The sequence below is a fragment of the Dryobates pubescens genome, chromosome 4, assembly GCF_014839835.1.
Source record: "Dryobates pubescens isolate bDryPub1 chromosome 4, bDryPub1.pri, whole genome shotgun sequence".
Lineage (NCBI taxonomy): Eukaryota > Metazoa > Chordata > Aves > Piciformes > Picidae > Dryobates > Dryobates pubescens.
In genome coordinates, this window is record NC_071615.1 from 41,595,609 (window position 1) to 41,622,914 (window position 27,306).

The 27,306-nt window shown below is 42.1% G+C and overlaps 1 protein-coding gene across 1 annotated transcript in view; it reads right to left on the reverse strand.

Annotated features, from left to right (window-relative positions):
- Window positions 1-1,391: 1,391 nt before the first annotated feature.
- The window catches only part of RAPGEF5 (Rap guanine nucleotide exchange factor 5), a 174,622-nt gene continuing 148,707 nt past the window's right edge, over window positions 1,392-27,306 (reverse strand). Inside the window, exons 18-26 of the mRNA XM_054161174.1 lie at window positions 25,832-25,929; window positions 23,925-24,047; window positions 22,565-22,743; window positions 19,278-19,368; window positions 16,230-16,280; window positions 15,024-15,111; window positions 12,783-12,847; window positions 6,578-6,632; window positions 1,392-2,913 (exon numbers count right to left, since the gene is read on the reverse strand). Coding sequence (XP_054017149.1) covers window positions 2,795-2,913; window positions 6,578-6,632; window positions 12,783-12,847; window positions 15,024-15,111; window positions 16,230-16,280; window positions 19,278-19,368; window positions 22,565-22,743; window positions 23,925-24,047; window positions 25,832-25,929 — 869 coding nt within the window. The 3' untranslated portion in view covers window positions 1,392-2,794. The remainder of the gene's footprint in view (window positions 2,914-6,577; window positions 6,633-12,782; window positions 12,848-15,023; window positions 15,112-16,229; window positions 16,281-19,277; window positions 19,369-22,564; window positions 22,744-23,924; window positions 24,048-25,831; window positions 25,930-27,306) is intronic.

Sequence of the window (27,306 nt, forward strand, 5' to 3'; positions counted from 1 at the left end):
CAGAGGCTGTATAGTGCCTCCCTTACACAGGGTTTACTTCTAGTTCTCCCAAACCACCAAACCTTCAAGCTGCTTGCCAGTCTGCAGCCCAGCTGTGCAATACTTCATCTATAGAACAAAGACTCTGAAAGGTGGGTTTTGTTTTGTTTTAAATAGAGATACTAGTGACAGATTTGTGCTATTTGCCCTTCCTTTATGGTAACAGCTGTAAGGTCTATATTTTCAGTGGGAAATTGATCACTCACATTGGCCTCTGAGAGCAGAGATTTACATCCAAGGTATACAGGCCACTATGAAAGCAAACTTGTAATGTTTGGAGCAGCAGTCTAATCAGCCACAGCACAGAGAAGGATGTTAAGGCTGGCTATGTACCTTCAAACTGATTTGATGCTAACTGCTAGGGGTAGACAACACCTCATGTTAGTATAGTTACAGTGGTGCAGATAGCTAAGACCTGGGTGGCTTGAAGCCTACTGGTACAAGTTAACCCATTCATTCACTTCAACCATTGTGAACTGGCAGAATAAGAAGCCTTCATGGTGGCTCTAGCATGATTTCAAATCAAAGCCTGTGCACAGGCTTCTCCCCCCCCCCCCCCCCCCCCCAAATCATTCTTCTTTCGTTTCCTTGCCTTTCATTCTTCTCTGGCACTGCTACTGCTTCATCAGAACTATCAAAACTGCCAGAGCCAAATGCAGCAAACTGAGGAACAGCCCCACTTTCTCATCCTGAATACCTTCCAATTCTCCCTCTCCCACACATTACAAAAGAACAACTTCTGGAGTAGTGTCGTACCCCATGAGCTAAAAGCATGCAGGCTGGTCTACAAACAGGCTCCTAAAAATAATGCCACAGCAAGAAAGATTTCGCAAGGGGGCGCTCGAAACCCAGCAAACCGCTCAGGTAAGGCGGCTAGGCTGAGATCCGGCGAGTGCTGTAGCCAGAGGATGAATTGCAGCAACACAAGCCGGAAATTTCCTCTGGTTTGTGTTCTTAGGTTGCAGAAAGGAACCCACCACAAGCTAGTATCCTCATCTGAACAGTTTTGGTCAAAAGAGTTATTTACAATATGTGCAGTCACATCTACAGAAGAACATAGGAAATTTTTACTCCATGGCCAGCAAGAGTTGTGTGTGTTTTTGTTTGGGTTTTTTCCTGGGTAAAAAAAGATTTGTTTTCTTTAAAAAAAAAAAAAAAAAAAGGGAAAAAAAGAAAGAAAAATAAAACAATAAAATCATAGAATATTTGAGACTAACAAAGTACAAGCAAATACATTTCTGAAACATCCGTTTCCTTTACAAGAGATCTATACAGTATTTCACAGATGGGAAAACCAAATGCATTCTACAGAATCCCCCACAGACTACTTGGTTAAAGCTGCTTTTTTTTTTTTCCTTTTTCTTTTTTAAAATCCATTTAAACCAGAGATAACACAATGATGAAGCATGCTACTTCAGGATTTCCACAGTTCAGTAAAGGAGCGTTTCCTTGGAAGTCTCTCTCACAGGGAAAAAACATACAATGAAGACGGGCAAGCAAAGCAACGTATCTTCCCTGCTCTGTAAAGGGACTGTTACCCTTGAGTCGATGTACAAACATGTGCCAGACAGAGCAGCACGCTGTACACTGCCTCTGGCATTCACCAGATTATTTCAGGACAACTTCCCAGCACTGAAAACCAAAGCTATGGTGACAGCGATGCTTAGATGCAGGTCGGCTGTAGACATGACTTTAGAAATGCTGCCTCCGTAGATGCTCAGGAGTAGTACTTTTGGCTGCATGAAAATTTGCTAGGCAGAGGTGTGAGACAGAAGCAGTAAAGGGACTGTGATGCTCACAGCCTGGTGGGTATGCAGGTAATTACACTGGTGCCCTGTAAGGTGCACCCTTTTGCTCTTTAGCAACTAGGAGTGTGTGCAAGTTAGGTGAGATTTTTACCTGCTGAAAGAGTACTTCCAGGAGGTGGGTTAGGAATGGAGGTGGATCTAGGCATTGCCTCTAAATAGACACCAAGGAGGCGGGAATCCAAGAACACAAAGCTCCTGCTGTAGTAATTTACACCAGGTTAACTGCAAGAGGTGGCACTGGGATAACTGAAAAGGAAGAAAATAACACATTTTCAGTGTCCAAACAGTTGTGTCCGTAAGTGGATTGGCTCTTACAGCATGTTTTAGAAAGCAGATTAAGGGGCCACAACAGCATGAACCGCTTACTGCTGACCTCCACATCACGATGCACTCTTGAGTTTCATTTGGAGAGCTGTCTTTTTATACTCCCATTTTCAGTTGTTCACACTCACAGCAAATAAGATCCTCCAGTGGACTCAGGGGAGCTGCGCAGATCGCAAAGTATTTTTGGCAACGACGCTTTGGCAGCCTTGAATTAGTGAGGTACGTGCTGTGGCAAGCAGAGAGTCAATCCCTTTGCGGCATGCTGCTTGCTGAAATGTTTTGCTGTTGTGACATGACAATTCCCTTCATTCTAATACTGGCAGAATCAGCATTGAAAACTACACTGGACCAAACAATACTTTCACAGAAACCAAGCTCCTGAGCTCAACGGCTGTGGCTCCGCTCCCTCCCATCCTGCTGACCAGCGGGGATGGCACCACGCTTGCCCTGCAACTCTGCAAGCAGCTCCTCTGCCGGCTCTTGCCCGATTTTCCTGTGCACATTGTGTGAGCTACTGATAAAACTCAGTAAACTGTTCTTATATAGGGAAGCAACATGCTTGGCATAAACATTCACTTAATTCAAAGTGCTGCAGTTACAAGGTTATGTAAAGCTGTGCACGCTCACGCTCGCGGCTCTATCCTGTGAGAAAGCTCAAACAGAGCTTGCTGGTTGTCGATGACATGCAGGTGATGGACGTATGGCTTCAGCTCATGATGTTCTTTTGAAGGAACTTCATTGCCTGCAAAGCAGGAGAAAAAGGACGGATCAGAAATCTGTGCTCTCCCTGCTAATCTGTCCTGAGTGTCACAAAGTCCCTGGTGTGCCAGCCTGTCAGGTGCTAGGCAGGCAAAGACAGACAAGCAGTGATACAAAGGACTTGCTATTTAAGTGCGATGCACGAGTTAACAGCTAGACACAGAAAACAGAAGAAAGAAGTAAGTAATACCAGGCAGCCAGCATGAACAAAGGAGGGACATGGGATGACAAGAAGCTGACTCTTCCCAAGTGGAAGATTTACTCACCCTGGCAGTACAGGCAGTCCATCCTTTCCCTATAAGGGTGGTTTCAAGGTTTCCTTTGTGCAGCTTTGTCAGCACAATGGGACCTTGAGCAGGGGTGGGCAACCCAGTCTTTAACTTTTAAACAACCTCAACACAAGTACACAAGACAGCAGGCACCAGATAATTTCTTTCAGAGCAGGTGAAAGGTGACAGTGTAGCAGACAGATGCAAAACCTCTTCAAAGCTAGTCTGACAGTCCCTCACGTTTTGATCTGCTATGCTTTTGATTTCTGATCTAGTAACAGAGACAGGAGTCATGCTGTCATTTCATGGGAGTTTACCCAGCAAAAGGAATTAGCTGTGTAACAGACAAACTGAAGGGTGGTTGAACAGCAGATGTTTTTCTGTTGCAAGCTTTATGCCCGACAGTGGTTTGTGGGAACTCGCCGCCTGTGAAACTCTTCAGCACAGCTGGTGACCAGCAGAAGTGGAAAAGGAAAAGCCCGTGGCCATCAGAGCCATCAGGCAGGCAGAGAAAGCAATGAGCTACATTTCCTACACGTTGCTGACTGCTGACAAACAAGCAAAGGTTGAAGAGCTCCGCTCTAGACCATGTCCTCGAGGAATTTTTAATAACATTACCATAAATTAAAAAAAAAAAAAAAGAAAGCCCCTCAAAATTCAGCTTAACTTGCACACTCCCTCTCCTTTCTTTCATTATCATCCTTTTCTCCACACCCTCCAGCTACACAAGCAGCTTTCCAGGAACAGATCAGCCCACTTCTTTCTAAGGAGCGCTGTGTGATGCCATGTAGGTAACACAGGACCCCAGCGCAGCCAGTTCCACATGTGGCTGTCAGTGGGGCTCCCAGGCAGCTATTTTTAGGAGCTCTCTCTGAGCAGCTAACTTGAGAAATGTGGGAGAGAGCAGAACTACATGATAAATTTGTGTCAGGATACAGAGATGACCTTTTTGTTCTCAGAGAAAAGGATCCCAGCAGCTGTGCTGAACGTACTAAAAACAACATTTGTGTTTCTCATTAATACCTGAAATGGCAAAAGCCTGACTTACTTTATTTTCTCAGGCTGGTTTGCCTGATTTTGGAAATACTGCTATTTGTTTGCAGGATTTAGGATATAAAAGTATTATTTCCATTAAAAAGCCATTTCAGTTTTGCTTGGAACCTAACCAGTTTCTACGCCAGACTTTGGCTTGCAAGCTTAATGCACATAATACAGTTCATAAACAATGTCATCCCTTGCTTAGTTTTGTTTGAATTCTTTCCTACAGTGAGATGCCTGCTGCTCTTAGGCCAGGCTAGGAATTGATGCAGTAGAAAGACCCACATTCCTGAGAGCAAAATAAGCCCACTAGAAAAGGAAACTGTCCATAAAGTCTCAATAAATATTCAGTGAATTCATTTCATGCCCAAATGAATTTCAGGGAGGGGGGCAAAAAAATGCCTACAGAGATGTCTGTATAAGCTGCTTTTGAAAAGCCTGCTTTACAGTAAACCAAGTCTGAGGTAAAATGAATTAACAATCACCTACTTCAAACTAGCAGATTATATGATAAGTCTCAGGTATTAACCTGGGATTTATGTTGCAACACTTACAAAAATACTTGGGGGGGAAAAAAACAAGGGGGCAAAAATGAGATGAGAGATTTGCAGAGAAGCTGGGGGGGGAAAAGAAAGAAAGAAAAAAAGAAGGAAAGAAAAAGGAGATGGAAAAAAGGGAAAAGGGGGAAATATAAAAAGAAAGTAATAAAATGACTTCATTAAAAGGAGCCAATGCTCTGCTTTATAGGATCAGTCAGGGTTGGAAGGGAACACAAGGATCATCTAGTTCCAACCCCCCTGCCATGGGCACGGACACCCCACACTAGATCAGGCTGGCCAGAGCCTCATCCAGCCTGGTCTTAAACACCTCCAGGGATGGGGCCTCAACCACCTCCCTGGACAACCCATTCCAGGGCTTCTCCATTCTCATGGTGAAGAACTTCCTCCTCACATCCAGCCTGAATCTCCCCACCTCCAGCTTCATTCCATTCCCCCTAATCCTATCACTACCTGATAGCCTAAGATAATGCCAAGCATTTTAACTTACAGAGGCATGGTTTGGATTAATCAATTCCTCCTTCAGTATCTAGTTTAACAGAATGAAAGCAAAAGGCACATCCTTCTTCCTCTCTCTCATATGTATCTCAAAATAACACAAGAACCTTAATACTGGGCAGCCTTTGTTTAAAAAATAAAGACTGTCCCTACAGGTGGTAATTCTACAGGACAAACATTCAGCAAAGCTCTGAACAGTACCTATCGTTCTCCAAGGTGCATGTGTTTATACACAACATTATTAGACATACTGACAGCTGCTGAAAATTCAGCTGGAAGAAAAGGAATTGTGCAAACTCATTTTCTTCCCAGTTCTGAACTTCTCTTTGGAGAACAGGTTTTAGCAGTCTGACTTGTTTATGGAGCTTGGTTTAAACACTAATCATTTCCAAAAGTGACCCTGTTCTGTGCTTAACCTCTCCACAGAGAAGGAGAAACACTGAGAACGAGGAAAAACCTTGTTTTTCCCCCAATGTGCAACAAAGCAAGCTGGGGTCTTCTGGCATGGTCCCTTAGGGTTGGATTCTCTGGTGGCTAATAAGGTGGAAACACAGAAAATAAACTCTTTTGTGTGGATGAGGCACTTGTGCCTTGTTTCCCATCAGTATACATCCTCCAGTGTCTAAAGCAGACAGACCTCCATTTGCAGGCTTTCCCTAGCAAGGGCGCTAACACAACTCCCTCTTTTCTACCTGGTCAGCTAAGTTTTGTGAAACCCACAGGATGCTTTTACCTTCACAACTTCCACCATTTTGCAAAATGTCCCTAAGAACCTAAACTAAGCAAACAATTGCTCTTGGTGAAAAGCCAAGTGAAAAGCTGTAGTGATGAATGCCACCTTTTTTCAGCTGCTGGAAGGCAAGACAGCTGTGAATCCATAACCAAAACACACAGACTAGCAGGAGACTGAGGTAACCCATTTATAGCTGGGAAAATGAGAAAAGGCAGCATATATTAGAGGCCTCCCTCCATTATTAAGTGCAAGCTGGTGCAGATCTTACACAGTATTTTGAGGAGGTGATCATTATTGCAGGAAAATAGTTCATAACAATTTGGAAGCTGTTCCCACAAACATTTTGCAAAGTCAAACTTCATCCAACCGTGCTTTCTGCTAGGCTGACCTTCCAACAACGACACCCCCTCTTGCCAATTAGCCAAATAACTGCCAATCACATTTTGCTGCTGAAGTAAACCTGAGCAAATGGTGTGAAAAGCAGAAAAAAAGCTCACCCTCCTCAAGGCTGTGCAAAGGTAAAATAGAAGTAGCAAAATTTTGGCTACTCACCAAACTGGTTATTTCTGCAGTGTCTCAATGACCGAACAGTATCTGCAATCATGTGCTGCAAAGACAAGGTACACAATGTCAGTACAAAAGTCTGAGGTGGATTCTGTCACTAGGAAAACCTGAAATAGAGATCTCCTTGTCCTACACTGCATAGGGGGGAAAAAAAAAGCAACTGCAGTAAGGTACAAAATTAATCAGGAGAGAGGCTTTAGTCTTTGTCTATGATGAAATATGGTTAGTTTAGAAGGTCCTTACAGGTATCACACAGATTAAATCACAACTCCCCAAGGAAAGTGGTAATGAAAAGTAGCCAAAAAACCTGCCTTTATTTACTTATTTTTATTAGAGAGAAAGCCTACATCATGGAAGTCCTTTAGACTGGGTGAGTGCTTCTTGGTTCAACCCCCAGCTTCAGTGCATTATCCAGGGCATTCGGTAGCCTGCAACTTCTCTTTCTGTCTCCATGTGTTATTGTATCGATTTTGACCGAGCTGGAATTAATTCTCCTCAAAGCATCCTTCTAGTGCTGTGTTTTGCAGCAGTAGTTGATAACACAGCAGTGTTTTGGCTACTGTCGATTAAGTATCCAAGCTGTGTCTTTCCAACATTTCCCTGCCCCCAGAGCACACTGAGGGGTGGCAAGATCTTGGGAGGGGACACGGCTGGGCCAGCTGAGCCAGACTGGCCCAAGGAGTATTCCATGCCATATGACATCAGCTCAGATATAAGAATTAAGTGAAAGGAGGAAGTGGGGGGATTCATCCACGGCATCTATCCTCCTAAGGAACCACCAAGCTTAGAAAGCCCTGCTTCCTGAGACCGACCATTGTCCTGCTGATGGGAAGTAGAGACAAACATCTCTCTCTGCTTCCATGCAGTGTATTGCTGCTTTTTTTTTGCTTGTTATTGTTGTTAGATTGCTTCCATTTTATTACTGGCTTTTGTTATATTTTCCCCCTCTCCTTAGGCCAGGGCCAAACCACCACAGTTATCCAAATAGCCCCTTTGTGGCATGGCCTACACCTTAATGCATACTTGTATAAAGCCCAGTGCAATCAGGCACCAGTATCAGCTAAATAGTTTTCTGCAGTATGATAACCAACATAAAAGAAAAAAGAATTAAAATCAGCCCACAGCCTAAATTCTGCAGACCAAGCACCCTGACATCTCTGAAGGAGGTTATACTGTAGGCAGACTACTTTAAGAGAAGCAGGTGACAACAGGGATGTTGGATGGTCACAGCTCAGGTCTTCAACCTAGGAAAAGTGAAATTGCTCACTGTAAACCAGCAGCATTGCCCATGAGGTTCATGAGGCATTAGTTTTCTGTTTGCTGCTGTGGCAACTCTTCATCAAATCTAGTAATTAATTTAAGCAAATTGCAGTCAGCAAGAATGATCTAATAGCTTGTGCAAACAGCTGATGCTTTTCTTGCATCTCCCTCAAAAGTATTCAGAGGTGGGAAGGATTCACTGACTTGAGCTGAGTGTGTAGAAGATCAGAATGATGCAGAACAGCTCATCTCTCAACACCCTGGGAGTGGCTTACAAGGCTCCTCCACAGAACAGCTTATCACAAGAGCATGTTTAATGGTATCTTCATATTCCTTTCATCAAAATTATTTTTCCTGTTACCCGCTGTGCTTCATTTGCCATGAAATAAGGCAATCTCTTGTGCTGATGTCCTTGCACTGATTATAATGAGGTCCTAATGAGATGATTTCATGATCAATAGTGTGAGTACTGGGAGAGTTACAACTTTCACCAGTGCTGCTGCTATGAAGTTTTCAGGATGATGCCATTTGGCTTTTACAAGTAAGAGACCCCTCATCTCCACACAGACATTCTTTGCTGCAGTGTGGGACTCCATCCTAAGACTGGCTTCTGAAGGTGATGCTCCAGCAACAGAACCTCTTTGTGTAACACTCTCTTAAAACAGAATCCCAAGTCCCCTGTCTTTAGTAGCCTAATTAGGCATTTCTGTCTGTTTCAATGCTCTGGGATCCAATTGTAATACAGAAAACCTGCAAAGCAAATGCTGTTTCCTGGCTATTCAAACAGGTGCTTGCATCCCATTCATGTGCCAAGTAACACCATTTCACAGAATCACACAGAATCCCCAGGGTTGGAAGAGACCTCAAAGATCATCAAGTCCAACCTGTCACCACAGACCTCATGACTAAACCATGGCACCAAGTGCCACGTCCAATCCCCTCTTGAACACCTCCAGGGATGGTGACTCCACCTCCCTGGGCAGCCCATTCCAATGGTGAACAACTCTCTCAGTGAAGAGCTTTCTCCTCACCTCGAGCCTAAACTTCCCCTGGCACAGCTTGAGACTGTGTCCTCTTGTTCAGGTGCTGGTTGCATGGGAGAAGAGACCAAACCCCTCCTGGCTACAACCACCCTTCTTGTGGCCTTTCAGACTACCGGCTACTTAGAATCACTCCTTTAGCTACAAACAGCAAAAACTCAGGCTTGGGAGCTGCACAGATACTTGGAGGGTGGGGACTGAGAACCTTCGGCTGTGTACTTGCTGTGTTCTAGGTAAGAAAGTGCTACCTAAAACACTAATGGCCATTGACCTGCACTAGAGTTTGCTGAAGTGTGGCTAAGACATGTCATTGATAAGGTACAGATGATGGCTCACTAGGGGAAAAACCCTGACAAAGGCACATTTCAGTGAAGCAGCTCAGTAAAGGAAATACCTTGAAATGCAAACAGTATAAGGACCATATTTTCATTTATTCCTTTAGATTTAGTTGAAGAAGCAGGCATGGCACTAAGTAACAAGTTAACACTCTTCTAGACTAGAGTTTACTCCGAATACAGTTAAACAAACCACCACAATCCCTTTGAATTTTGTCAAAACTAGGTAAGATTCCTGAGACAAAAGATTGTTTCCTTTTCTTCTCTTTGCAAGTCTCCTTCCTTATATATTGAATTAGCTTTGTCTTCACTGCAGTCCTGTCATGTCAAATCAAGTTCAGTCACGGTAGGATTGTTGAGGCCATGATGGGCAAAGAATATAAAAGAAGTAGGGATAGCATGGAGAGAGAATATCTGTAATTAAACCAGCTGATACAGTTGGGAAAAACAACAGTTGAGACTGACAGGTCCTCCTCCAGGTGCTATGTTTAATGCAGAAATTAAATATTTCACAACACTGCTCCAAAGGGAGACATGAGACTCTATCTTTGCTTTGAAATTCATAAGTAGAAATTCTATGCATTTATGACAGTAAGTTCCTTCCCCACAGCAGTAATCTGCTATGGTGGAATAATTCTTTTCCTCTTTTCCTGCGACAGCAAATTTGCAGGTGAGGTTCAGTGGCTTGATCCAAGCCAGCCAGAAGTCAATGTCAATCTTCATTTTTTTCAGTAGAGGCCAGAAAGGGCTCAACACAGCACAGAACATGAAGGAAGACATTCTTCCTTGGGACAAAGCCCTTGTAATTAGAAAAGAAATATGAACTGATGCATATGTGAGCATGTGTGATGCATCGACTAAGTACCTTTTTATTCAACTGAGCCAGTGCAATATGCATACTGCCTGAGGTTCCCCTCACTCAGGTTTAAATCTCTTCCAAGCCCCAACTTCCTAAATCTGCACTATTGCCTGCATTCATATGTACACAGGGCTCTTCCAGATAGCACATTCCTGAGAGTGTGATCTGAGTAATAATTTGCAGGAAGTGTCAATTTAAACCTCCCTCACCTCAGACTCTTCCCCCCCCTGCCATTTAAAATGACCATTAGCCATTTACATGTAAAAGGTGAAATCCTGGCTCACTGATGTCAATTAGCAAAGATCCCACTGCCTCTGGAGACATGATGATGACAGGAAGGATAGAAAAATCTTAAACCAGGAAGCCCAGCATACTTTAAACATATACATGACTAAACAACAACAACAAAAAAAAGATGGTCTGGCTAAGACTGGAAGAAGAATAAGATACTACATATTCACTATATAAATACATGAGCCAGTGGGGGGATTTTAGTAACAATTATTGTGCATCAAGGGCTATTTTAATTTACATGTTAATTGGATGTACTTCCAAGAGGCAGTGAAGAAGAACATGCTAATGAGTTTTATGCAAACACCTAAAGGTCAAACAGTTAATGGACTTGAGACAAGGAAACCTTTCATTAAATGCAAATCAGTGTTCTTGTAAACTCTGCAACAACAAGGCCCACAGACCCAGCCAGCACCCATGGGTGATATTGGAGTAGTCATCAAATCTCTTCCTACCTAGCCGGGGGGCCACCAGGCCCCCCGGCCTTTGTTGTCACCACCACCATCACCCAGTGTGCACCATGGGCACTCACCAGTGATGAGAGGAGAATCCCTCAGCCCAGATGGGCTCAGCTTGGGGCTTCTGCCTTTCCTGGGGGGGATTAAATAGGGGAGTGGGTGGGGAGGGCCAAGTGGCCACACCTGGGGTGGGAGGAGACTCCAGCAGAGCTCAGGTGCTCTGGGATTTGATAAATCTTCCATAATGCACAACTGCAGTTCATGGTTTGCTTTGCCTCCATGCAAAAAGAACAAACCCATCAATACTTCAAAAATAAAGCACAATGGTGGCTATTACAATGAAACCTTTCCATAAGTATCATTTTGCTTGGTGGGAAAATCTGTGCTTTTCAGACCAAAATAACAAGTTTTATCAACAAAAAAGTTCTCCAAGAGTGAATTTTCTCCCTGGATACCAGCAGAAAACACCAGGATGATGAAGGAACTGGAGCATAGGCCCTGTGAGGAGAGACTGAGAGCCCTGGGGCTTTTTAGTCTGGAGAAGAGAAGGCTGAGAGGGGATTTAATAAATGTTTATAAATATCTGAGGGCTGGGGGCCAAGAGGGAGGGGACAGGCTCTGCTCAGTTGCACCCTGGGATAGGACAAGGGGTAATGGATATAAAATAAAGCACAGGAGTTTCCACCTCAATATGAGGAGGAACTTCTTCCCTGTGAGGGTCACAGAGTACTAGAATAGGCTCCCCAGAGAGGTTGTGGAGTCTCCTTCTCTGGAGCCTTAAAAGACCCATCTGGATGCATTCCTGTGTGACCTGTGCTAGATTCTATGTCCTGCTCTGGCAGAGGGGTTGGACTCAAAGATGTCCAGAGGTCCCTTCTAACCCCTAACATCCTGTGATCCTATGAACAAAAACAACAACAACAAAAAAAGGTGCAGAAATCAAACAGAAAACATGAAAAGAGCTCAGCTTCAAAAGTCCAAGTCCATCTGCTTGAAAGTTGAAAGACAACATACATTATGGCAAGATGTGGAAATAAGTTCAACATCTGGCTCGTGGTGGCACATTCATTCTCAAACAAGCATAAACACATGGAGAAAATAGTTAGGAACAATCCATCAGGCACAGCCATCTGGCACAGTCCCACAGCACATCCAGAGCAACTGGGATGTACATTTGGGTTTCTCAATCAAATATTCCAGGTAAACAACAAAAAATTTAAACCCCTGAAGTTTCTACACTCAGAGATATAAACTGTGGTTTTCTGTGCTATGAAAATGTTATCAGTAAAGAAATGAAACATGCAAGTTAGATACATGAGGCCTCCATCAGTAATACCATGCCAGAGTAGCTGTCATATGATGTCTACAGTAAATATGGCAAAAGATACAAGGTCAGTAAGTGCCCTTCTGTATAAAAGGTAGCCCAGTGGTATTTACAGTGAGTTTAATTCGCATTCCAGGCATTATCTGTTTCATTATTTAACCCAGATCAAAAATGAAAGATCTCTGGAATCAGCGTACTAGTGATGAGTCATGAACAAGAGAACCCTTCTCTTTAGTGCCATGAGGAAAAAAAAAAGGAAACAGCTCAGAGAAAGTTGAAGCAGGAGAGCATAACTGAAGAGGAATATTCCATGAGGTGGTGCAGACAAATACATCTCACTCGAAAGTAACAAAAACAGGTGGACGGTGTGTGGCAGTGATGCCACCCATCACAGGTTTAGCCATTTTACCCAGAAGTGAGGATAAAAGCAATGAGAGGAGCAGAGGAAAGGGGCAAGGGAGGTAAAAGTGCTGGATGTTTAATCCTGCTTGGTCTTTTTTTTATCCCTGTTTATTTCTTCCTGATTCAGCCAGAAGAAAACCTTGTAATCTCACAAGATAAGAAAGGGAAAGGGAAGGGGAGAATGTGAATCTCTTTGAAAAACAGGGAGGGCAAAATTAGCTTACCAGCTTTTCAAAATTAACAAGGTTATCCAGAAAAGTTTTATTTCCTTCATGAATGAATGTTACATCTGGAAAAAAACAAAAAAAAAAAGCAATTCTTTTACCTGGCTTTGGTGTTGAACACAAAGTAACAAAATGACTAAATAGCAACCAAAAGAAAAATAAGGACAAAGCACCCCATTAAGGATTGACACAATACCTTTTCACAGCAGAACAAAAGCCTGGTATAATGATGACATGCAGAGATTATTAGATAACAACACTATGCACACATTGTAACAAGAGGATTTTCAAGTGGGAGCACAGACTTATTAAACTTGGCCTGCGTTACTCCGGGGGTGTGTACCACAGAGAGGATGGCTGGGAGCAGGCAGGGGCATCCAGAGGGACGACCCAGCTTGGCACGACTGCTCGCCGCACTCTGCAACACTAATTCAGCCTTGCTGCCCATGGCTGGGCCTGGGCCCGGCTGGATGGTCCCTGGGGATGCATCCAGCACCTCTCTCCCCCTGAGCAGCATCTTAAAAAGGAGAGCAGGCACATTACCCCTCCTCTCCTGGGCTGCTTTAGGGTACCCCAGGAAAGGGAGAGGGAAAGGACACAGGTATTAGTTGTCTCTGTACCAGTGCAATTAAAAAGCATTGGCCTCCTCTAATACAGAAATTCCACAGGAAGTAGGAATTTCCACACAGCTTTTAGAGTCAATGGCAGCAATACATGTATCTCTGAAAGTGGAAGGCACAGAATTTTGCTTTGCAGCCAACAACTAATAGTCTAGATGAATTCAGCAGAGCAGAAAATTGCATCTGAGCTAAGTTGTAAGGGTACAGCACAGTATTTTATCACACATTTGAAAAATCTGCCTGATTTTCAAAAGCTGTGTCTGTGTGCTGTAAGAGAGCCCCTCATTTGAATTTCATTAACTTTAAAAGGACAGTCTCAAGTTATTTTTTACAATTAAAGATTATTAATGACTTCCATGTTGTTGTTTTTTTCCTTGAAACTACTTCAGTTCCTCTTGGGTTGAAGCATGGTCATTTGCTAAGTTACTAATGATTTCTGCACTATCAATGTTATGCTATTGGTCTTGGAAAGAATGTTAATACAAACATGCTTGACCTGGAATAAAGTCCTGTCTACTGTGGGATACTTTGGGAATTACCAGCCTTGGCAATATGTCCTTATAGATAACTGTACTGAAGAAAATTACTGGATGCATCTGTAAAGTCTCCTTGCTGTCTCCAACAGAGATATGAATCCTGCTTGGGTACATGTTCTTACAGGTTGTATTGTAGTGCTGCGCAAACATCATTGCTACAAGCTATTTGTTTGGGTTTGCTGCCTGTTTTCTGCAGGCAAAATGTACTCAAGAATACTGTAAAAATACTGATTTTGAAGCCTTGATAATTGTATCCATCTGAATTAATGCAAACTCCTTTGATGTGTGCAAAGGGGGGAACTGCCTGATGGCTCCTCAACTGTCACTGACTGATCTGGAGAGCTGCCTTCAAACATTTTAAACTCACAGCAGCAGCAGGTTGGAATAAACAGCCTAAAGAGAACCCTTTTGGAATACAGGCATAAACAAATGAATTTGCCATGTTCAAAGATAAGGCAATCAATAATTAATGACTCCAAGACAACAGAATTCTTGCAATATCTGCTAGTTAATTAGCTGCCCAGTTCACTGCATGAAGCAAGTAGCTGTATTTTAATAGTTTCTTTTAAAAACAATTGCTTTAATGCTAAGATTTTATTTGTCTCTTTCAGACCTATGGGAGACTTGAAAAATCCCCTCTTGGGACAGGCAGATGGGTTAGGTTTTGCCTTCAGGGTGACACCAGGTAGATTCATCCTGTCAAGGCAGGGCAAGCATCTCAAAACAGGCATCTCAGACCAGTAGCATGGCCAGGACCACTCATGTGGATGTAACTCAGTGCAGCTGGGCAGCCCTATTCAGGGCTTTACAAGGTCTCACTTCCCTGCTGAAGAGGATGTGGCCGAAGCAATAGCGTGCTGCTCCAGCCATGCCTGAGAGGAGAGCACTGAAGTTTGGAGGCCTGTGTGAACATTGCCATCCTATCCCCACCTTAAAATCAGTTGTTTATTATCCAGAGCAAGTGCTATCTTACAGATACCACTTCACCTGCCACACTTTTCTCATAAAGCAACCAGAAGGAAAAATCACCTTCCATTTATTTTCCTTAATCACAACAAAGGAGAGCGGTCAGGTTCTAACATTACCTTTCAGAAGTAAGGGCATGAAGGGGATCTTCGGGGATTTCATTTTCTTGAATGCATCTCTGTAAGCTTTGTGATTCAGGGAAGGGTCCTACAAAACCATTTGGGTAATAGAGAGAAAAATCAATAGGCTATAAAAAGAGCAATTCTAAATCCATTACGAGCTTATGATCTGAACATGATTTAGATATAAAAGGTTTCTTCAGGAAACAAGGTAGATAAAGGTTCTCTAAGCTAGGTGACTGACTAAACTGAACAGGAAACATAAACAGTGAAAGAACAAAAGCAATTCTGTTCCTACAGATGAAGCAGTGCTGAAATGGGAGTAAATTGCAGAATAAGCTCGCTTGGACTGCTCTGTAATTTCCCCACAAATTTCTATTAGCAAAATCTCTTCATCTTACTGCCTAGCACAAAATGCATCCCAGAATGTATTGATTTTTTTTTTCCCCTTTCAAACAAACAAACAAACAACCAAAAATCAAACATGAAAACAAGCAACCAAGAAAAAATCCTACAAAAACCTGCTCTCAGATGAATGGAGCATATTGGAGATTTTCAAAGAAAATAACAGAGTCTGTTTCTCAGTGGCATTGTGCAAGCAATTAAAAGAAAGTCATCTCAGTTTGCCACATAAATGACTGGTTTTTGTACCCCAGCTCAGACAGGATCTTGAAGACATATTCATTTATAAAAGGCTCTAAGTACAGGAGCGTGACGGCTGTTAAAGGCTGGATCTCATGTTGCCTGCACCAGGCAGTGATCTCACCACGCACCCATTTCCACAACAGCCAGAGGAAACACTTGTTTATTCAGCTTTGATAATGGTGACAAAGACCTTAGCCTCAAATTCTTATATTTTTAATTATTTATTTTTTTAAATTCTCCTGATCCACGGTAAGTTGCTTTGGGTAAGGGCTGATTACCCATCAGAGCAAAAGACCAGCTTCCAGATTTATGCTGGGGAATCAACACTACACATTTGCCTCGTCTCTGCCCTTCCTCCAGCTGTCAGGCACAGTCTTTTTTTCCTTTTTGTGTTTGGAGACCACCTCTGAGCTCTGGGGACCTGTGTGGCCTTCAGCAAATCACAGATCTGACATGACAAGTTCCAGCGCCAGACAATGACAGGCAGCCTCCAAATAAATTAGGAAGAAGAAAGGCAGGTGAAGACAATCAATGCCATTCTGCTGTCAACACCACACTTACTGTCAAACTTTCGAGTTCAGTGAAAAGTTTCTTGAACTTCCCAGGAATTTTCTGAAGAAGGGAAAACAGAGAGAGAGAGAGAGAGAAAAAGTTAATTTAGGCAGAAAAATGCTGAGGCAATTTTTTTCTCCTAGATTGCCATATGTGAAATGCCTGCTGAAAGTACCACTAGACAATTAACCTCCACAACTTGGCTTCAAGAGCCCTAATTACAAACCATGTTTGGTCTGAGGCATCAGAGCCTGCAGCCTTATCTTGGGGGCCTGTATCCTTCCTTTATGGACACTGCTTGTTAGCAGCTGCTTTTCCTTTCTTCCCTAGCTTCCATGCCTGCTGCATTTACCGTATTATCAGTGTTAAGTTAGCAGCCAAAACACAGGCTGAGAGTTCAGATACTGTGGTCACATCCAGGTTAAATCATCTGTTGTAATCAACCTTCCCCTAGACCAAAGGTTCTGAAAACAAACAGGCATCATGCTCAGTGCTGCTACACCACCCCCAGTGCTGACCAGTTTTACTACTGGCATAGGCTGATGCCAGAAAAAGAGAACTTCCCTTAAAAAGCCTTTACTACCTCTCTGGAATCTCATCCTAATCGCTTTGTAAGGTACACAAAGCATCTTCCAAGGGAGTCCATGCACAAACTATCTTCCTGACCCACATGCTAACACCTGCTGTGGTCCACATGCACCCATTAGAGCATCTCTAAGATGTTCTAATGGATTCACCTCTTTATACTCAAAGCCATCATTCCACACTTTGAATTTAGCTGCTGGTATTTCAGTCTGGAAGAATGGAGTGTGGACCTTAAATCCTGTCTGTTTTTCCCAACCACACCAATTAGTCTAGAAAAAGATATCCCCTCTTACTACAAATCCTGCCTTGTTCTTTTGTCCTTACACGCTGGCAGCCACAGTGGCACCGCCAAGACAAAAGCCATTTAGGACAACTAAGATTAAGTGGATGTGCTGTATGATTAAAATGCTAAAATAACTGAACATGAGATTTCAATTGCACATTTTTAATATCTCCAATCAGGGAAAGTTAGGCTCATTAAAACAGTGCATACTGAAGGGAAAAAAAAACACCCAGCATAGAAGACTATGCTTGAGAGCATAGTAGATGTTTAAGAATTCAAGTGTAGAGCTGATGCAATTCAGTGTCTAAATGGTTGCTTAAATTTAGGAGGTTTCATTTACATGTGTAAGTAATTATAATTAATTTATAAACATTGCTCTGCTTTCTAGAAGTCACATCACTAATGCAAACAATCTTTGCTCTGGAAATTTCCAGTGCAGTAAAGTTGTACAAATGATTATAAGTATTTAAAAAGTGCCTGTGACTTCATAAGCATTTTGCACACAGAAAGGTGACGTGTGTAGAATGATACATATGCAGCTGCACTCCTCCTCCTGGACAGGCAAGACATTCTGCTTCTCCTGAGAGAAGCTCACCAGCAGCACGTGATCTCCAGAGGTCTCACCACACGGCAGAGCTCTGCCTGTTTCTTTGCAGGAGAGATCTACATCATTGCCACTGGGTGCCTTTGCTACAATAAGTAGTCCCTTCTACTCTTCTGACAAAGCCCAAAGAAATGAGATGAAGGCAACCCACAGGGGCAGGCAAGGGCCCTTGAGGGACCTTTTAAAGAGAGGAGAGACAAGGAGTTTCCTTATTGTTAGCCCCAGGTATGTATTTTTCTCCAAAATTTCTGCTTTTCTTGTTATTTAAAGTTAACTACTCTTTGCCTGAGTCCCTGTAAACTCCTCCCCACAGAAGCAGTCATTGCTCTTGTAGACATACACAGTGATGTTTCCATATTCATCATTTTAGCTAAAGGGGGGGGTGGGGGGGGTGGAGGGAGGGGGAGGCTTTGCTCTGGAGAGAATTAGATTTGTAAATCTCTGATGATCCTTTGGTTTTAGCTGTTGGTGCTCAAGAGTATTTCCAAAGCAGGCAATCCCAACTGTTCCCTGGCTCCTTGTATTACAGACTGGTACTTTTTGAGTACTTCCTGCTTGTGGTGTTGCGGGCACGAGGGAGGAATAAGGTTTCACGCCATCATACTAAATTACTCCTTCCCCAGTTTGGGGTTCATCAGCAGATGTAGTAACCTTGCACTCAATAATTTATGTGGATGGGAAAAATCCAGAACATCGACACAGATCCAGTGGTACCCTCCTCTAAACACCCCATGCTCTGTTTAGCAACTGGTAGCTTCCGTTAGCAGATAACTCTGCCCTCCAGTAGGCTCCTTATTCATGGCCCATTTCCTAACTTTGTTGTTCAAAACAAGCACCTGCAAAAGAGGTAATAAAAGGAGAATGGAGGTGGCTTTACTTCTGTTCTGTTGTTTGGGGTTTTTCTGAATGAAACTATTCAATAATAAAATATGGCTTGTTTGGAGCCACTTTTGTAAGACTTTGGGTTCTGATGTCTATTTCAAATGCTAGGATAATTTACCCAACTTAATTTTAAGAGGGTTTTGCTCTTATTTACAAGTCGTGAAAGGACACATCTGGTGTTATCTGAACAGCTGTGCACCTAAGATTCCAGGTCTCAAAGAACTTTCTATACTGATGCTTGCTCCCCATTTGATTTCAGCATGAATACCCAATAATCAGAAGCAAAGGTAATTCACCAACACACCACCTTTGTAAGAAATTGTTCTGACAGGGTCTAAAATTGCTCTCTACAACTACCTGAAGGGAGGTTGTAGACAGGCAGAGGTTGGTCTCTTCTCCCAGGCAGCCAGCACCAGAACAAGAGGACACAGTCTCAGGCTGTGCCAGGGGAGGTTTAGGCTGGAGGTTAGGAAGAAGTTCTATACAGAGAGAGTGATTGCCCATTGGAATGGGCTGCCCAGGGAGGTGGTGGAGGTGTTCAGGAGGACACTTGATGGGGTGCTTGGTGCCATGGGTTAGTTGTTTAAGTGGGTTGGATTGGTTGATGGGTTGGATGCGATGATCTTGAAGGTCTCTTCCAACCTGGTTTATTCTGTTCTGTTCTATTCTATTCTATTCTAAAAGCCACCAAAGTGTGCCTTACCTCCCAGGTCTGAGAGAGCCGGCTGACAGACGCAGTGTTGAGGCCCATGACAATGGCGAAGAACGAATTCAGATTTCTTTGGGCTTTACAGCTGCGGAATAAAAAAATATAAACGTTGTATTGCGATTTTTTGTACTCAGAATCAGAGGTATCCTAGGTTACTGAGTCCCATTTCAACCCTCAGCACTAACATACAATCATCCTCCAGAAAATGAACTCATTAAATGTCCTATTATGGCCACCTTCAGACTGGGTGATCAGGGCCCTAAGAAGTTTTTTAGCAAACGTTCCGCCGTCTCATCAACCCTGTTGTTGGCAGGTTATTCTTTTCCCTTTGCTGTCAAAAGTAATTTTCCCTTTTCAATGCTCAAGTTACTGTCAGCTGCCCTTTCTCATCCAGAATAATTCCTCGACCTCTATTATTTCATCCCCTGTTTCATCTTTTCTGTAAATTGTGCATCATCAATTCCTTCTATTTCTCTTTACGGCCGTGGCCTGCAATCTATACCATGTCTTCATTTCCATGTCGTTATTATCCTTCATTGAATTCTTTGGAATTTATTTTAACATTGCTCTCATGTGTTTCCTTCTTACCAAGGAGATGCAGTCAGACAGCGAGAAATGAAGAAGAATCATAATTACTGGCTTGGGCTCTTAAGTTCTCGCACCTTTCTCCTACGCAAGTACAAAGCAAATAGCAAATTATTTATTTGGAACGGCATCATGCTTTGTCCTTGCCTTTAATTTGTAATCTATTATCACCCAAGGACCTCTGTCACAAAGCTGTTCTTTACAATCATGCATTTATTTCTTCAACTCAGCATTAGCATTCCCTAGCTGAATTGCTTTGCATCTATCTAAATTAAATCTTATCCTACTGTTGTTTGCACATGCCACTAGACTCCTAAGATCCCTTTTTTTTTTTCTCTTTTCCTATCCTTCAATGCATTTGCAATCCCTCATCATTTTTATTGTGTGAAAATCTGATTAATGTTTGATTTACATAGCCTATAAATTAGTTGCAGTTAGCACTGGTTCCAATACAAGCCCTGGCGGAATTTGCTCGATACCTCTATTCTCCCACATTTTAACCATACACAACTAGGCCCTGCTCATTTCTAGCCCATTCGGAAATCTAAACTCCTGGCACATCAAGTCCTTTTCAAACAGAAAGATTCCTCTTCCTCTTGCAGAATCTTTAAGACCACTATAATCACGTGCATGTGTGTGTGAGAGGGTGAGAAGACCCTTTTAAGATCATTTTAAGTACAAATGAACCCACTGCCTTCACACAGATTCATCATCAGGCAAAATGATGTGCCAAGGCCTTAGACTGGAAACTTGCCAGTTCTTGACACAAGTGTTACAAAGCTTGCACTGACCCCTGTGTACTGTCTTGAGAGTTTGTATTTCTCGCTTCACTTCAGCTGTTTTAAAAGCTAATCCTATCCTTGTTGCTTTGACTCCTTGTATCATTAAAGTCAGGCAGCTAACAGAGGTAATCCATTCTAAACCAAGATATGTGTCCAGCACAGCCTGGGTAAACAGTCCATTGGATGGGCCCATTTCTCACAAAGAACTGTGGAGGGAAGGTAGATCTTTCACAGTCAGCCACTGCTTAGGAAGCAAGAATGCTGCTTCTGTAATCCATTTACCCTAACCCCATGAGGACTTGTGTATCTAAATTCTCACCATGTTCATTTCTAACATGCTAATTCATTTTCTCTGCATTTCAAAAACTCTGTCTTCCTTTTATGTATCGACACATGTGTTAAAGCCTTCTGTCTTCTCCAGGTGCTCCTCAACAGTAGGCACACGGACATTGAACATGAAATCTTAGTCCTGGAGCACTGCCAACAAGCTGAAAGTCAAGAGACAGAATCCCAGCCCAAGCTTGGAGCAGGCAGAGCTTCTCACAGCTCCCCACACCACTCTCTTAGTCATGAACAAAATACCACGGCTGTTTGGCTTGTGCCTTAGGATGAAAGCCCCGTGCTTAGCACACTATTCTTTCACCCTAATTCTTCCTTTTTCGCCAACTCCTCCTGAACTGCTGCGATATGATAATGTCTTCCATTAGAAAGCTTCTGTTCTGTTTAAAAAAGATCCTGATCAAACTGCACTCTCAGTTATTTGTGTATCCATTATTTCACCATCTACCTACTATGATGATGGGTGCTCCTGTAGTGCAGTGGGAGAGTTATCTACCACTTACTGGAAATCATATTTAATCTCCACAACTCCAGCTTTTCACTCAACAGAGATGTAATCAATTTAAATAGAGTAACATTTTAGCCTGGTGATAAATACATCCCTATCCACACCAGACAGACAGGAAACCTTTCCTGGAATGCAAGCAAGGCACAGACATCAACCATTTTTTATGTAATTGGACCAAACTTGGGCATTGATAGGGCATAAGATGAACTTTTTACTGGATACAATAAAACTTGCGAACTAAATCGAATTACATTTATGAGTTGCGCTAGATTAGATTAGAAGAATTCATTTCACCACGGGCACTGCCTCAGCAGAGAACAGTCCTTTCTATGTTAAGTGCCTTGCAAATTAAATCAACTCAGTCAATGAAGAGAGCAAATTATACATTTTCCATGCATATGCATATTCAAATATTGCAGAAGACCAACAAGTGGAGAGAGGGGAGAGGAGACCGGTTGCCCATGTTTAAATTGCCCCATTTCCTTGATTACTAAAATAAGAGTGATTACAGAGAAAAGAACTCTGTATACAGTATATATCTGTGTTCTGTTCCCAGGCATAGAACCAGTGCCAGCACTTTTTAGTAACAGTGCAAGCATAGTCTGTCGCATCCAATTAATGAAGAACCCCTCCCCCAATAAATAGAAGAGTGCTCCACAGCTGCTTACTGCAGCTGTTTGCTCCTCTGGAGGTTGGACTTCCAAAACTTGTTGAAAAGTTTTTTGGTTTCTGTGTAGTCTTTGGTGAATAACTGTGTTGCTGCTCAAATCATTTGCAATATGGTCCATAGGTTATCAGTGCACCATTAGGGATTTTGCAGGTCATGCTACAGATACAGTGGCTAAGCTGCTGGGGAAGATCTGAGCAGCACACACTCCATCATGTCTAGTTTTGGCCACTGTTGGCACTTCTTATTTATGGATTGTTTTATCTAGGTATGCTTACTACACTATTAAAACACAGGATGACAAATGAGTTTTCTCTCCTTGTTTTTGCCACCCTACTTCTCTGCTCAACAACCAAAGCATCTGAATTCAAGGATTTTTGTTGCAAACTTAGTGACTTACTGGGCAGCAATCTTAATGAACTTCTTGACTAGCTGTACACGTTTGCAGAGCTGGCTGCAGAGGAGGATCTCGGTGGCGACCCAAAGCTGGACCTCGTTGCATCTTTGAAGCAGAAGGCTGAGATTCTCGGTGTTTTCAGCGCTGCCCTGTCTGCTGAATGTGAAGTATATCAGCTCTTGCTGCAAGACATTGACAATGTTATTAGGGATATAAAAACAATTTAAATGTAAATGAATCATAAATTATTTAGAAGTATGCTTTTGAAACAAGACTTGGTGACAAATGGTTATTATGCATGAGCCAATCACAAATGACTCGGTGTCAAGGTTTAGCTTAGAGAAATCCAGAGACTTATTACAGTAGGCAGCTGGACTGGAAAAAGCAAGACATGCTTTTCTTGTGAGATTTCCTGCAGTTCCACTTCTTGCTACAGCCAGCTACAAGACACAAACACTTTGTTTCTACATTTCATCACTTCTGTTCCAGTATGAAAAAGAAAGCATATAAAACCACTGCAGGATCTGAGAATTTCCTATTCAAAGTTCTTCCTAAGAATAGCCAAGTTTTCATCAAGGTGTGGGTCTTGTTTTCTGTGAAAAAAACAACCCACTTGACCAGTTCTAAGTTTAAAGTGCTTAACCTGAATAATAGAAGCCAAAATAAAAGATCAAGGAAAGCATCTGCTGAGAAGCAAGGGCATTTTCCATTCATTTTCTCAGAAAGTCAACGTGCCTTTCAGTGAATGACATCTTCCAGTGACATTTTGTACTGTTAACTGTATTTTACTCAGCAGCTCATGCCAGAACCTATCAAAGTCACTGAAGCAACCCAATGGACACTGAAATGGGTCATTATCCCATTTTATAAACCCTGTCTGGTATTTTTTCTCTCACTGAAGCCTAAGAACACTACTAATGTGACCATCTAAACTGCTGAAATGGTAAATTGTTTTGTGGTTAAAGTGATATCAAGGACACCAATTTGTGGAGTCCTATATTAACTGGCACATTAGTGAGTGCAAAGGACAATTTGCATACATCACATGCTCATGCAGACAGTTTTTAGGGAATAATCATGCTCTTCCACTCTCTTGAGGCAAATCTCAATAAAAGCCACCAGGGAACATATAAATTGCTCTAGCACAGGATAGGTACAAATCTTTCAACAGTTTTTTTCAGTAGCAATGATTGCAGCATATCTCTTGGACCTGATTTAATGCCCCCACTGCTGAGAACTGCCAAACCATGCTGTGTTGATGATGGACTAAACATGAAGGAATATTGATACTCCAAAACACATTGTAATGGCATAATACTGCATAGAAAGTAATATACCTGGAAGTGGATGAGGTGCTGCTTACCTCATGAATTGCATTGAAGAGGCTCCAGTCAAAGTTTGTTAATTCTAAGGCGAGATCCCAGGTGTTGATACCCAAAATTCTCACAGACCTTTGCTGCAATTCCTCATTTTCAGCAAATGGGCTCTAAATCAATAGTCAAGAGTAAGAAATTCCTCAGTAAATGCCTAAAGTTCTGCAGAGAAACAGCTAATGCCTAAAGTTCTGCAGAGAAACAGCTACTGGACCAAGGTATGAAACAGAGCTAAGTAATCTTCTCTAAGTGCACTTGGTGGTTTTTTCCTTCACTAATCAAAATCAAGGGTTACAGTCTATTTAATAAATGGCTTGAAATAGGAAATGGGTCAGTAGAATCAATGATTTGCTATTGGATTAGGCTTTCTCCCTCTCTCTCTCTCTGTAAACCTTGAATATAAAACACTGACCAAGCAGACAGCATAATGAAAATAAAATCCATGAAACCTTTCAAAAACAAAATCTGAATGAAGAGACCAGGAAATTTTTGTATTATAAGATAAAGAAGTCATTCTGCAATCACACTGGATTGGGAATAAATACACACAACTTATCCACCTTTACAAATAACATAAATCCATCCATTTTATGATTAAACTACTCCCAAAGTAATCACCAACAAACAGTAAAACACGGTGGGTCCTGATTCACAAAAGTTACCAAGCATTACTGTGGAGTGCACTGGTACTGCTGGTGTTAAGGGTCATTTGACATTTCCACTGTCAGCTTGGGTTTTCAAAGGTTTGCATTTCTCTTGGGTTTTTTACCTCATCAGGCTGAAACTTGGCACGTGAACTATCTGCCAAGATGAAAGATTATTCTTATCAGTTAAGCCATTACTTTGGTGCTATATATCTGACAGTTACAGCAAGTTTTGTGATTTTTATTGTGCAACTAATGAAACTGGATTGGCTGTCACCTGTCTGCACTGGAAACCTTCCCTTAATATTTGCATTTTTAGAAGTAGCTGGGACACCAGAGATAATGGGGATGACAGATTACAATGATAGTGGTGTGTCAGCTCTTCGGGGCACGTTGATCCAACAAAATGTAAATAGACATTTCTCATCCCTAGGATGAGTTGCAGAGATCCTAGCGGTACTGACAAAACGTAGAAGTCAGTTGTGATACTGTCTCTGTGCTTTCCTCAAAACACCTGCATAATGAGCAGACAGCCAGTGAAAGAGAGTTCTTTTCAGTGCTTGACAGTCTGCCTCACTGAGGTTCTGTAATATGGGGGGGGGGAAGAGTTTGCAACCCCTGTTTGTGAAAACAGAGATGAGAGAGAACTGCTGCCCTTCAACCCACTCCCCTCCACAGCACCAGCAAGAGCATGGAGAGATAGAGGAAAGTAAGGGAAGAAGACATACCACCAGTGATATATATCCCAGCTATAGATTACCGGTGGAGCTGCTACAACTCTGGGGTCACAATGCTGCCCAGTTATTTTGGTGGAACTCAAACAACATCCATTTCCACATAACAGTAACTCACAGAGTTTGTCCACCACTTTGCATGATTATGCACCAGCCACTTTACATGTTACAGAGGCACATGATGGAGGGGAGGGTCACATGGACCATGAATAATCTTCATCCCATCCAGTCCTGTACAAGCCCAAGTCAGCTTTTCCAGGCTGAAGTAAATTGAGAGATTTAAGCTGTACAGAGGGTTTAGCCTGTTGGAAATTGAAGAACAAATTCCATTTCTGTTCAATCAACTAACTGCTGTTAATGCAGCCTTTTTTTTTTCCATGTACAGAACAGCTCAGTAAGCTTTAGTAAGGAAGCTAAAAATAAATGCTGTGGTGAAGAAGTCCCCTGAGAGGAACATTAATTTCTTGATCTGGAGTCAAAGCAAATCAAAACTGGCAAGTATATCATACAGATCCTTACCAAAGAATCAGTCAGATCTTTGTGGTAGACAAACATACGACTGGAGGACTCAAAAGACTTTGAGATAGCCAAGTCATTTGGTTGCAGTTCATGCTTTTCTGTAAAAAAAAAGAGAAAACAAAAAGGCCTCAGAAGCAGAATAAAAGATACATAGGAGAAAAACATTACAAACATATTTGTAAAGCCATGTGAACTCCTTAGCATGTAACTAAGCATCAAATCCAGTCCCTGTGAGGACCATCATCTCCACAGTTTTCAGGCACACTAAAGCCAAGGTGTATCTGATGCTGGACCAGAGCACAAAAACTTCCAGCATCTGTTTTCAAACTGGACTTCACATAGGCTACACAAGAAAGAAACCCTTAAGTCACTTATTCTAACCTCTGGTGCATTACAGAACACTTCACTTCAGCCCAATGTTTCTATGTATATGTAGGGATTTTTGTTAGAGCACTGTCTTGGCCTCCAGAGACTAAGATGTTGTATGCCACTGGCAGACAACAGCAGGGCTGGAGACGTCATCCATAGCCACAGCTGTTCAGCAGGAAGAGAATTTAAAGTATCCTAATGTCATTAATTCATCCCATGGAGCAGAGTCCTTTATGGTATGGTATTCACAGAAATCCCTCTAGGCCTAGAGTAATTCATTTAGGAAACATATGGGTTAAAAGAACGGGACACACCAAACTAGTGACAAAAAGAAGGGATGGTTTTTTTGTTTCCCCACTCCAGAGTACTGGTTCAGCTCTCAGCAGTCTTGGATTCACCAGAGAAAGGTATAAGGAAACATAAACCAAAATCCAGAACACAGTTTTAAAACTGCCCTTGGAAAACTGTCTCTTCCCATGGGCTCCAAGTAATCTTCTGGAGACCTGACACATGAGATTTGATTACAGCCCCAGTATTAAAGTAGAGCCAAGAGCACTACAAGCATGTTGACAGCTACCTTGGACTTTTCATTGCTCATGAAGAATCAGGAGAATCTGAGAGTCAAACATCATTTTAGACTGTTTTCTTGCTTATTCATGCTCACACTGGCACCAGATACATTCATGTAGAACTACCAGCATTTTCTTTTTCAAGGTAATTTTGAATAGAAAGAGCTTGCTTGTTCATTTCAGGGGTACAATGAAATGAGTTCCCCTTCAAGTGGGTAGCAGATGACAGTTCTGAGTCATGCAAACAAAGAAAAAAGGGAAAAAAAAGAAAATAAAAAATTTAAAAAAGGGGAAAAGAAAAGAAAAAAGGTAAGAAAAGATAAAATAATGAAAAAAAAAAAAAGAAAAGAAAAGGAAAAGGAAAAGAAAGGGGAAAAGAAAAGGAAAGGAGAGAAAAGGAGAGAAAAGGAGAGAAAAGGAGAGAAGGGAAAAGGAGAGAAGAGAAGAAAAGAAAAAGAAGAGAAGAGAAGAGAAGAGAAGAGAAGAGAAGAGAAGAGAAGAGAAGAGAAGAGAAGAGAAGAGAAGAGAAGAGAAGAG